Source organism: Fukomys damarensis, unplaced genomic scaffold, assembly GCF_012274545.1.
Source record: "Fukomys damarensis isolate Sample0158 unplaced genomic scaffold, DMR_v1.0_HiC HiC_scaffold_28, whole genome shotgun sequence".
In the NCBI taxonomy this organism is placed as follows: Eukaryota; Metazoa; Chordata; class Mammalia; order Rodentia; family Bathyergidae; genus Fukomys; species Fukomys damarensis.
In genome coordinates, this window is record NW_022900940.1 from 20,954,115 (window position 1) to 20,967,162 (window position 13,048).

At 33.0% G+C, this 13,048-nt stretch overlaps 1 protein-coding gene across 34 annotated transcripts in view; it reads left to right on the forward strand.

Moving 5' to 3' along the window:
• The window catches only part of Clasp2 (cytoplasmic linker associated protein 2), a 184,432-nt gene that overhangs the window by 49,275 nt on the left and 122,109 nt on the right, over positions 1–13,048 (forward strand). For 28 of the 34 annotated variants that reach the window (XM_010629655.3, XM_033757049.1, XM_033757050.1 and 25 more), the window contains one exon: positions 7,036–7,182. In XM_010629655.3, coding sequence (XP_010627957.1) covers positions 7,036–7,182 — 147 coding nt within the window. Of the gene's footprint in view, positions 1–6,453; positions 6,659–7,035; positions 7,183–13,048 lie in introns of those variants that run through there. The other 6 variants (XM_010629658.3, XM_010629660.3, XM_010629661.3 and 3 more) reach the window with 3 other exon arrangements.

Sequence of the window (13,048 nt, forward strand, 5' to 3'; positions counted from 1 at the left end):
TCAAGAGTCCAGAGGAACTTTCCTCTTCATGTTCTTCCTTGGACTCCTCTTCCCTTTTATCTCTGCCTTCATGTCCTCTTCCTCTATTTCCATCTCTCCTCTCTCTTTTTATCACCATCTCCTGGTCCGTCTCTGCAGTTCCTTCACTGTCCATCTCTTCTTCTTTTCCTTGTCCATCATATTTATAGTCACTGCAGCCTGCTCACTTTAGCAGTTTTTATCCTCGGTGCTCTTTTTATTAGTACCTGTTTACAGCACTAATAATGATTACAATTATCATGGGAGTACCTACATGTATATAATACACCTTAATTCTCTTTTTATCCCCTACCTTTCTCCTTGCTCCCTCCAGCTCTTGGTCCTCTTCCCTCTTCCCACTTGCAACAGCTTCTATTTCTATCACTTTTCTCTTCAATTCTTTCTTTTATCAATCTCCTTTCCATTCCCTCCCTCTCCTTTCCATCTCTTGTTCCCCATCTATTTGAAAATGGTCTCCCTACTTACGTTTTCTATTTTGCTTAGCCATATATATATATATATATATGTATGTATGTGTGTATATATATATGTATGTATGTATGTGTATATATATATATAGTTTTAGTTTCTCATATAAAACAAACCATGTGATATTTAGGCTCGTGCATCTGACTTCACTTAATATTGTGGTCTCCATTGCATCCATTTATCTATGAATGCCCCAGGTTTATCTTTCTTTATGGCAGAATAGTATTCTATTGTGTATAAATGCATTTTCTTTATCTATTAATCTGTGGATAGGCATTTGGGTGTTTCCAAGATTTAGCTATTATGAATTATGCTGCTATAAAGATGGGCGATGCATGTATCTCTGAAATATGATATCTAACTCTTTCTGGAAGAAACCTAGAAAGGGAATAGCTAGGTCAAGTGGAATTTCTATTTTTACTTTTTTGAAGAATCTTCACACATATTTCCATAGTGGTTGCACTACTTTACATTCCCACCAACCATGTGAAAAGTTCCCTTTTCCCTACACCCTCATCAGCACTTATTATTTGATTTCTTGATGGTCACCATTCTTCCTGAAGCAAGATGTATCTCATTGTTCATTTTAATTTGCATTTCTCTAATGGCCAGTGATGTGGAACATTTTTTCATGTATTTATTGGCTATTTGTATTTCTGAGCAGTGTCTATTCATTTTGGTTGCCCGTTTTTTTAATTGGATCTTTTATTTTGTGAAGTCTATTTTTATTTTTTTTAATTTGGGTTTTTTTGTTTGTTTGTTTGTTTTTGACTTTTTGAGGAAGGGTATCCATTTGAGGTTCAGGCTGGTCCTAAACTCACTATGTAGCCCAGATTGGCCTCAAACTTGCAGATATCCTCCTGCCTCCAACTACCAAGTGCTGGGATTACAGGCATGTGCCACTACACTGAGCTATGAAGTCTTTTTTTTGTTTGTTTAATTCTTTATGTATTGTAGATGTTAGTTCTCTGTCCAAGGAATAGCTGGCAAAATTTTCTCCCCATTCTGCAAGTTGTCTCCACTCTGTTGGTTGTTTCCTTTGCTGTGCATGTGTATCTATTTGCAATACATTGATCATGGAGAGTTGGTACATCTAAAAACACATCTTAATTATTTTTACTTCCTGAATTTACATTTATCACTGTATTTTATTTTTTTGGTACCGGGGATCAAGCTTGGGTCCTTGTGCTTGTGAGGCAGATGGCGGCACTGAGCTAAATCCCTGGCCCTGTCACTGTATTTTCATTTGTAGTTGTTTGATTATAGTATTAAAAACGATCACTTTTTACAATTTTCTAATCTCCTAAATTATTTTCAAGTTAGTTTAGTGTGTAATCATAAATATTGTATATTCTATGCCTGCTATCAGAAACAGGATTTTCAATAGGTCTATTCCTAATCTTTCTATTGTTCAGGGTGTCTTGTTTCCTGTTGTGCCTGATGACCTGTAGAAAATTGTGGTAATAACTTGAGACCAGAGACTTTCTTCCATGGACATTTTGTATGTACTTTGGCTGTTGCTTGATGTAGTTCTACCAGTCTGAGCCTACAAAGTTAAAGGGCTGAAGTGTCTGGACTTCCCAAGAACTTGACTTTAATGAAATGCTCCATTTGATTCACTTCCCTGTTCTCTGTTGAAAATTTTGAGAGGAATAAACAATAAGAGAATAAGGGCTTACTTATGGTCTACATTAATTTTGAAAATGCCATTTGGTGTATCAGCTTTTGACTCTGCATCTTATTTGGGTTTTGATTTCTGTTCCTTTCACCTCATAAAACCTTCAGAATAGTTTTTTGTTCTTTTGGTTTTTTTGAGACAGGGTCTCCCTTTGTAGTCCAGGCTGGCCCTGAATTTACTGTGTAGCCCAGGCTGGCCTCGAACTCGGGGCAATTCTCCTCAGCCTCCTGAGTGCTGGTATTATAGGCATGCACTACACCACACCCAGCCAGAATAGAAGTTTTCATGTATTGGTTTAATCCTTGAATTTCTTACTATCTTGTCAAATATTTATTATTTTTAAGATTTTCTATATTATGTGTTTTCCCCCCTCAGTGTATATAGTATATTGCTTGCATCAGAAATATTGCTTGAAATAACTTAATAATGCTTTTACCAAAAGTCTTCCTTCAATGAAATGTTGCTAATATAGGAAATGTTCCACATGTAGATGATATAGTAATGGACAAAATAGACATATGTCCCACTCTCACAGAACAGATCTTTCAGGGGGAAGAGGTAGGTGAGCAGCATGAATGAAATATGTAGGTGGTAAATGCTAGAGATAAACATAAGAGGAAAATAGGGGTAGATCAGAGTGTCAGTGTGTTAGAATGTTTGTAATGTTAGCATTCAAAGAAAGCTTCAAGGGCTGGGGATTTAGCTTAGTGGCTCCACCACCTTGCCTTGCAAGCTCAAAGATCCGAGTTCAAGCCCTGGTACCCCCCCCCAAAAGACCACAAAACAAAGCTTCATGAGAAAGCTGACAGATGAATAAAGACATGAAGATGGTGAGTGAACACTGCGTGGGTGGGTAGAGCCCGTATGGAGAGAGCATTCTAGGTAGAACAAACAAGTGCAAAGGGCCTTACATGATTCACAGTAAGAAGGCTAGTGGGATTGGATTGGAGAAAAAGAGAGAGCAAGTAGGACATGAGGTTAAGAACACCTATATAATGTGTAAGGCCTTAGAATCTCCATAGGCCTTGTTACAGAGTCATGGAAGAGTTATAAGCAGTGATGTGACTTTGTTCAACTCAGGATGTTGTGTCAAGAACAAATGCACAGGGACAAAGGTCAGAAGCAGGGAGATTTTATTTTAGTTGTCTATGAGAGTTCCCAGTTGTTCTAGGCAATGATGTTGTAGTATATTCAAGACAGAGTTTGTGCTCTTAAGAAGCTCTCAAAAATCAGTGTTTTAAAAATCAGCATTTATTATTTCACAAAATGATAGCTGCTAGAAGGAAAATAAGTGGGATTTGTTTTGCTGTTTTATAGGTGAGAAAAAAATTTAAGCCTAGAATATTCAAGATCTCTATGCATAAAGCAGATTTTTAATTTTAGAGCTATGATGATGAATTTTTAAAAAATTTCCTTTAATTTGTAATAAAAGAATATATAACCTTATTTTTTTACAATTTTTTTTGAGATTTATTTTTCCTTTAAAATTTTCTTCAATTTTTGTTTTATATATTTGAAACTTTGTTGCTGAGAGCATAAATATTTAAGATTCTGATGTTTTCCCCATTGGATTCACCCCTGTATCTTTTCTAAATGACTCTAGTAATGCTTCTTTAAGCTGCCTAGTTTGAAATTAATATAGCTGTGCCAGCTTTCTCTTGATTGGTATTTGTCATGGTCTGTCTTCATAATTTTACTTTTAGTGTTTATGTAGCCATAGAAGTGTATCTCATGTAAAGTGTATCTCATGTAAGTAATCTATTTAAAAATAGTCTTGGGGGCTGGGGATTTAGCTCAGCAGTTCAGTGGACTGCCTTGCAAGCGCAAGGACCCGAGTCCAATCCCCAGTACCAAAAAAAAAAAAACAAAAAACAAAAAAAACACTTAAAAATAGTCATGGTCTTTTACTTGGACTGTTTAGATTATTTACATTTAAGGTACTTACTGGTATGTTTGGTTTTATCATTACCATTTTATCTTTTGTTTTTATCTGTCTCTCTTCCACATTTTTTCAGTTAATCAAATGTTTTTATTATTTTTATTTTTTGTCTATTAGTTTGTTGATGTATGTATATTTACCCTTCTTTTAGTGGTTGCCTCAGAGCAACAATTGGCAAACTGTTGTTTGCAGACCAAATCCAGCTGCCCTCTTTGTTTTTGTACATAAGATTTTATTGAAATACAGCCACGCCTGTTTGTTTACATATCACAGATGATTGCTTTGGTGCTATAATGTCATAAATGAGTAGTTGCATAGAAAGACTTATGTACATGAATTGCAAAATCTAAAATATTTGCTTTGTGACCCTTTATAGAGAAGGCAGCCTTTGCTATAGAAAAGTGGTCCTTAATTTGATCATACATCAAGGTCATTAAGAAGGCTTCTTAAAGTACTGGGCTGAATCCCTAAATCTCTGATTCAGTAGGATTATGGGTTTGTTTTGGGACCAAAGAATTTACATTTCTAACACATTACTGGTGATAACTCAGCTACTACTCTGGGGATCACATTTTAGAAATGCTGCTCTGCATATTACATTATGCATGTTTGATTTATTATAAACTAAGATAAATTACATACAGCACTGAATATCCCTTATCTGAAAGGTTTGGGACCAGAAGTATGAATTTTAGATTTTTGAATAGGGGTGTTCAACCCATAATGTTTACTATTTCCCTGGTAATGCTAAATTCCTCAGAACCTTTTAACTTTGTTTGCATAGCCCTAGGATCACTTAAAAAAAACCCAAAAGCTCAAATTGGAAACAGCCCAAATGCCTGTCAGTACTGGAATGGACATTAATAAGTTGTGGTACATTCATATACTAGAAAACTCAAAGCAATGAAAATGAATCTTCCAGATACCATCTTCCAGTATCTAATGGAAAGAAGCTAGACACCAGTGTGTATATTGTATGATTCCTTTTATATATTACGTTCAGAAATGGACAAAACCAACTAAGTGTTAGAATTCAAAAATAGCTTTGTTTGAAAGTAGTGACTTTTAATGGTCTTGAGGGTGTGTACAGGATATAGGTAATAATTTATTGATCTGGATGCTCATTACACTGGCATGTTCATTTTGTGTAAAGTCATTGTGTTGCATATTTAGGATTTGTATACTTTGCTGTATTTGTATAAAAAATTAAAAATTAACTTAGCAATTTGAGACTGTTAAGAGTTAATTTTTTTTTAAATGGCAGGGGACATTTACTCTTTGCAGTTCTTGTGTGTATATAGGAACAGAACACTGTTTCCATGGGAACTTTGAGCTCCTCTGGTTTAGTGCCTTTCTGTAGATTTTCGTCTCTCTTGGCTGCATATTTTGCATGATGGTAGCAAAAAAGTATTTGGTATTGTAGTAGTGTTTTAAATAGTGTAGTCTGTGTATAAAGCATAGATTTTAAGTATTAATTTATCCAGGATGGTGTTATGCTAAGAATGTTTTTAAACTAGGTGATATTGTTTCCTATATGATTTTTAAGTATCTTTTAACCCACCCCTCAACCCCCAATACATAAAACAGTCTTAAAACTTGCTTAGAATATTTCTTTAAAATGTATTTAATAATAGTACTTAGAGCATCCCTTCGTATGGGTGATTTTATTCTGGTGACTTGGTATTTGTACAGGTGAGAACAGACTGAAAGGAAGATGATTCTGGCATATTGATCTGAAGCTTGTGTAAAGCTGCTTCTCTGCCTCGCCCATCTTGTTTGTCCTGGTTGGTCTGTGCAGGGTCCTAGAGAAAACCATTTTCTCAGAAGAGTAAACTGCGTATATCTTGTGATTTTTTTTTTTTTTTAGAAGAGGCTAGGGTGTTTCATTTTCATAATAAGGAGGAGGTACTAGTGTGATCATTCACATTGTAAAAAGAGCCTTGTAGAGTGTTATAGAATCGTTTATGAAAACAAATTGTTCAGTTTTGCTTCTGTAGTCTAAATAAATAGCAAATTCTGAGATTACAGAGTTAATTATGTGCAGTAATGAGCACTGTGATCTTCCATGCTTTGCTGATGCAATAATAAGTACCCCAGCAAAGTGAATATTGCATAAAATCTTATTTTCTATTTATAGAAATTTTATATCAATTAAGAAAAATATTTAGATTTATAAACCCTTGGCATTAAATGCCTTTACAATTTTGTTAAGGAATAAAGATTGTAGATGTACAGCAAATTTTTTAGATGCATGGAGAATTTTTACCTTTCATCTGGCAATAACTGCCATAAGATGATGTCACCTTGTAGCTGATTGGCTGTAACAGCACCTAGGGCAGGGAAGAGAAAGAAAAATGCCGGCACAAACCTCAGTGGTGGTTCTGTGGTTGTTTCTATCTATTTTTGATAGAATCTTTAATTAGTATTGAATATACTGTATTTGGCCATGTGAACTATTGGGAGCATCCTAGGGTGAGGGAAATTAAGAGCTTTCAGAGGAATGAGGCGTCTGATTTGCAAACGGATCTGTGATTGTAAGTTGCAGAATCTGGGTATAAGGAATAAGGCAGGGCGTGCTGGAAGATGCACTATGGGAGGAGCTGGCAGAAATGCTTACATGAGTAGTAGAAAACTGAAAAATGCCTTTTACTGCTCTTAGAGTTATGTTTGGTTTTGTGTTTTGACAATACATTTAGGTAGGAAATAAGATAATATTATATTTATTTTAAATTGCACTGGATTGTTTTATATAGTGTTAACCAATGTAAATGTTTTTTCAGAGCACCTTTATTCTATATTATATGTTTTATATCAAAGGAATGATTTTATATATGCCTTTAGATTTTTAGTCTTAAGGAAAATGGAGTGAAGCTTAGCTTCCTTAAATACATTTTTCTAATGCTTTGTGCAGATAAAAGCTTTGATGATGAGGAATCAGTGGATGGAAATAGGCCATCATCAGCTGCTTCAGCTTTCAAGGTTCCTGCACCTAAAACATCCGGAAATCCTATCAACAGTGTAAGGAAGCCTGGTTCAGCAGGTGGCCCTAAGGTTGGAGGTAATGTAAATCCTTTTCAGTCTGATGTGCATGCTCCATGCCCTTGACTTGGCCATATGTATTTAGAACTTCAAAGGAATATGTTTATTCATGACTGTAGCATGATTGCAGATCTCAAGAGGCTATTGCAGTGCACATAATATGCTATATTTTTTAAATGTTTAAAATATTATATATTACTTTTTTCAGTAAGAACATGTGAATTAGTGTTTTTGTGAGAATATTTATTGAAAGGAAAACTTAAAGGGAGTTTTTTTTGTGTGAGTTTTTTTTTTTAAAGAGAGTTTATTTTACAGTTTGGCTTTTAATTTTCCGATGCTATAGTTACATCTAGAAAATGCTGAATATATTTACACATACATGTAGGTAGGAAGTCTTAAATACCCCAACATTTAAAAAATGGTGAAGATACTGTTTACTGAATCATTTGTCATAATAGAAAATGGGTGGTGGTCAAGTAAAATTGCCTCAAAAATGGTTTCTGGATGAGATAAGAATGAATAGGACAAAGCAGTTTTTATGCAGTTATACAGCATATAATATGTTCTTTAAACAACTCCTAGCATATTGTTTATCTTTAAAATTTTTATGGTATTTTTATATGTTCATTTGAAAGCCATGCATACATTTCAGGTGTTAATTTTGCTGGATCTTTCTTTTGGATGAATCTATAAGAATAAGTATAAATATTTAATGCTAAAAGGACAGTAATCTTACTTTTTTAAAAAGTAAGTTTGTATTTTAGTTACAGTATTTTTAGAAAAACAGATCTTTCCTTGTTTATGATAACGGGTGGGAAAATCATGGTCTTGAAGATTTCTGGGTGGTTTTTTTCCCCTCTATTTTTTTGTCTATAGTTCTTTCATTAAAAAGCAATAAAAGAAAAGAAAAAAAAAAAGCTATACATTTTGACCAGATTCAATAAGGACTTTTGTTCCACTGATCTTTCAGTACAACCAAACATTTTTTCCTGTCTTATGATACTCTAAATATAGAGAAACTATCCTAAGTATCTCGTTTTAACTTTTAAAAACTCTTATGTATCATATAACTATCGAGAAAACTGGTAAGGTGTATATGTACACAAATAAATGAACAAAAATGATAAAATAAAATGTTACTTCTCTAGATATTTTGAGTAATTTATACTTCAAATTTTTAATTTGTTTTATAAATTGGATTATGTTCTAGTCCAAATATTAGTTATGGTATCCTATTATATGATGTTTTCCATTATATAGTCTTAATCTCTAATAAAAAGTACCTGTCACTCTGATTTCTTCCTTTTGTAACAAATGGCTGTCTTCAGTCATCACAAGGGAGTTTTTCCTCTTAATTTTGAATTGTAAAATTCTAACCTATGATATAACTTCATGAAACTGTCTCGTTTCACTTAAGTATTTGACATACATCATGGTAGTACATGTTTGACATTTTTGTGAATCTGAGCTAATGATTGATAATTAGCTTTGTGTTTTCATGGTTTACTGTCTTTTAGATAAAGTTGAGATTGTAGTTTACTTATCACAGATCATTTAATTCTGATACTAATCAAATTAATATAATCAGATTTTTTAAAATAATTTTTTTCTTAATACCCCTTACACCCCAGTTTGTAGTCCTACCAGATATAAAAATGTTAAATGATGTGCATGGTTGTAGTCATTTACTACATACAGATTATATCATCCATCTAAGCAGTGGCTCTTTTGAAAAAAACAAAGAAAATTTCTATGTTTCTCCTTTTTTTCTTCCTTGTCTTTCTCTTCTTCCTCTTCCTCTTCTTTTGCAGTTGCAGACTCATTCTTGTTTGTTTTGTTTGGTATAGTTCCTTTAGGTCCTCTGCCCACTTTTCTATCTAAGAAAAGAGCTACTAACCAGAGGATATTGATGTTCTTTCTGAAATTGATGCCGTTCTTGGCTGCTAGTCTTTCTTTAAAATTTTAACTTTAAAATTTATTTCCTGGCGTTGGCAAAGACTTACTGATTTTTAAATTAGTTTTGGAAAGTATTTTTAGAGTTCTAGATTCTTTGAATTAAAAGGGACCTTGGGAGTCGAATGATTCATAATTCTAATAGATGATTATTCACCGATTGATTAAAGTAATTTGTGCTCTGAATTAAAATTTGGAACTAAAACTAGCTGCATTACCGATATGTATAGACAAAAGCAACTGTTAAATTATGCTGTAATTTCTTCCAAATACTGGTATAATTGCTTTTCTAGATTTTTATACATACAGATATTTTCTTGGGAGAAGGACAAAATTGGTAGTATTCACTGTATACCTTTTTTTCTAATATTTTACCCTAATCATTTTCTCATTGTCCTAAGTAATTAGTTGAAAGATATTCATGACTAAATAATATCTAAGTTGCCATCATTTTTTCCTCCTAATATTATAAACCATATTATCATTCTTTTATGTACATTTTTGAGTGCATCTCAAAATCATTTACTTGGAAAAAGTTTCTAAAGTTCACTGGATGAGAACATGAAAAGATTTTTATGATTCTCTCAGTTTGGCAGTTTACTCCAGAAAATTATGAGCCTGTTTCAATTCTGGATAAATTTGTAATTCTTTTTCTGTTATGTTAAAATCTTCCTCCTTGCAGTGTGTCCAGGGAAATGAATTGGTTAACATGATACTTTCAAATGCTCCAAGAAAATTACTGTCTCTCTTTATTATTACTTTTTCAGACTATACATTTTCTTTACCATTAAGTTTACATGGGAGGATTCAGACTCAGTGTATTACTGTATTTGCTATTCCTATATTTTATATAATATATGTGATTAGTTCCTAATTAAAAAAATACATAAGGTAGACATAATGGTATAAGCCAGTCACAATTCTATTGGGTCTGATAAATACTTCTCTTTTCAAGTAAGATTACAAAAATAAAAATAAAAGTTTTCTTCGGAAACCTGACTGAATCTACTTTTGAAGTTTTGGACTTTAATTTATTTCTGGAAGAGATCGAGGTCAAAAAGATATATGCCACTTTTAGCACAGTATCCTAGCCAATTAATTAAAACTAATAAGATCTGTGTTTAATCTTCAGTGTGTATTTTGTACTTTGGCCTTGGTGTGCCAACCTGTTCTATACTGTAATTCTGTGGCTTTTAAGCCAAGGAGAAACAAAAAGACTGTGATTAACTCCATACTTACATAAAATTGTTATAAAAACCCTCAACATGTGGGAGTCAAGGGTGTTATGTTGTGCTGTGCTAATTAGAATAGCATATTATGAATTCCATTTAGTAGTTCCATTTTCTGCACAACATTTGTAACATATAGGAATTTACGTATTTTATTTTGGTTCAGTGATTTTGAATATGCTTAGTTGCTTCAGGTACCTGATTCTTTAAAATACTTATCTGACTGTTCTTATGTATATGTTGTCTCACTTAAGGGTCTAGGTACTTTATTATGATTTTACTGATGAGCAAACTGCTATTTGGGAAAATTAAGTAATTTGCCCAAGATATTAATTAACCAGTGGGCACAAAAATCATTTTGATATACAGCCACCACACACTCAGTTCTTGATAAATAGGAATCTGCTAAATCCTGTATCTCTGAGATTGTAACCTATAGTAATGATTGACATCCTTATATCAGTCATTTTGATCATTCCCGGCAATACAGGATATTTGAAAATAAGTAAACCTATAATTTTTACATCATGGTATAAATGGAATTGCTTTTTAGTACTTTCTTGTCAAAACTTGCATTTTTAAAGTTTATTTTCTAAATTACACTATCCCTATTCCTATGTTGATTATTTTTGCCATTACTCTTTTAAAAATGAGACATAAATTAGATGATATAATTGTCATTGTTTACAATTAGCCTGAGATTTTGAGCTTAGTAATTTGTCACTGAGACTTGTATGTAATTATTAGGACACATCATTGGCCAAATCATTAGTTCTCAAATTTCTTCCATTTTCTTTTGCTCACTCACTCATTCATTCAAATGGACTAGTATTTTCTCTGTATTGTTTTCAATACTACCCTCAAATGGCTTCAACTTTCAATTCTTTTAATTAGGCAGCTACTGCCATTTCAAAATGAGTAGTCCTTACTCATCATTATGATGTTGTATATTTATTTTACTTTTCATTTATATCTGACCCAAGATTTTACTTAAGAATTTATTTTCTACAAATGATGCTAATCATTTCCATTTTCCCATTATAACAACAAAATTATCTTTTCTGGTTTTTTTTTTTTTTCTTGGTACCAGGGATCGAACTTGGATCCTTGCCCTTGGGAGGCAGGCGCTGGAACCACTGAGCTACATCTCCAGCCCTCTTTTCTTTTAAACAGATGAAAAATAACAAGAATCACATACCTATTTAACAAATATGAAGAATTTGCTGCTTAATCCCATAAAAATAAATCTTGGAGTCTAACTTTTTTTTTACTAGTAGTAAAAATTTTTTACTACTAGTAGACCTCTACTTTTCATTTTGAATTTTATTTAAAACCAAATGACATTTCTGTTCAAATGTTTTTGTGTCTTTCTCTCTTCTTCCCTTATTGACAGGGAAAAATCCTAAATGCAGAAGATTTTAGTCCTGAAAGGGTCTTAAAGATAATCTGTCCCCGACTCACAAACTCAACCTCAAGAGAGCTGAATGATGTGCCCATCCTCACTTAGTTGTTATCAGGGTCAAAACGAGAACCTTGTACTTGGCATACTCTCAGACACGTCCTCCTGACCATCTCCAGGTGTTTTATCCTATGTTACAGAACTCTGTTTTGAAATTCAGAGATTGGCCAGTCACCATTATTGGTTACTATGAATTTCAGATCACTGACTGTCTGTTATAAAATGCTTGATGCTGTCTGCCTTAACTTGGGTTTTAAAGGTAAATATGAAGTGAGTAAATAATGAATTACTATAAGCCGTGCACGGTGGTGCACTCCTGTAATTTGGGCACTCTGGAGGCTGAGGCAAGAGGATCGCTGTGAGTTCAAGACCAGTCTGGGCTACATAGTGAGACGCTGTCTCAAAAAACCAAAAAAAAAAAAAAAAAAAAATAATTACTATAAATAACAAGTTTCCTAATTTCTTACTATATATAAGTGTAGTTTGCACTTTACTGTAGCTATTTTCTTTAACCTTAGTTTTATTTTACCTTCTGTACAAAACTTCAAGTGGCAAAGTAATTCCTTGTGGAAATTTTATTTTTTGAGGCATTCAGAATTTTTAGGAAAAGAAAAAAGATTAACAAACAATTTTGATTGAAATTAGGCAAATGCAAGTCCTAGTTTTTCCACGGTGGAATTATTGTCTTTATCTACAGTTGTATGTAGACTTACTACATGTAAAGTTCCATGTTATACACTGAGACAACCATGTAGAATATTCAAGATTTTAAACTTACAAAGATAATTTCAGTGCCAACTCATTCCACTAACCAGTGTTAATTATTAACATGCTTCATTTGCATGTTTATTTGTTTGTTTGTTTGTTTATTGCTGGTGATCAGTCTGAGGGCCTCACACATGATAGACAAGTGCTCTACCACTGAGCTATACCTCTAGCCCTGCTTATAGTTTTTGACTGAAATTTATGTGTTAGAAAATTGTAAAGCCTCGCATAGGAATACAGATTGCTTCAAATTGCTCAGAAAAAAAATCAACAAGTTATTAATAAAGTTCTCATTCAAGAATTTTCCATTAGTTAGACTTATTTTTTTACTTGATCTATGTAAAGTAGAAGTTTTTAAGAATCACTCCAATCCCAGGCTTATATTTATCACATAAATTCTAATATAGTTGAGTTGATAAAGAAGTATTGTTTCTGTAATGGATATATTGTGAATTTAAACTTTAAAAATTAACTTGTCA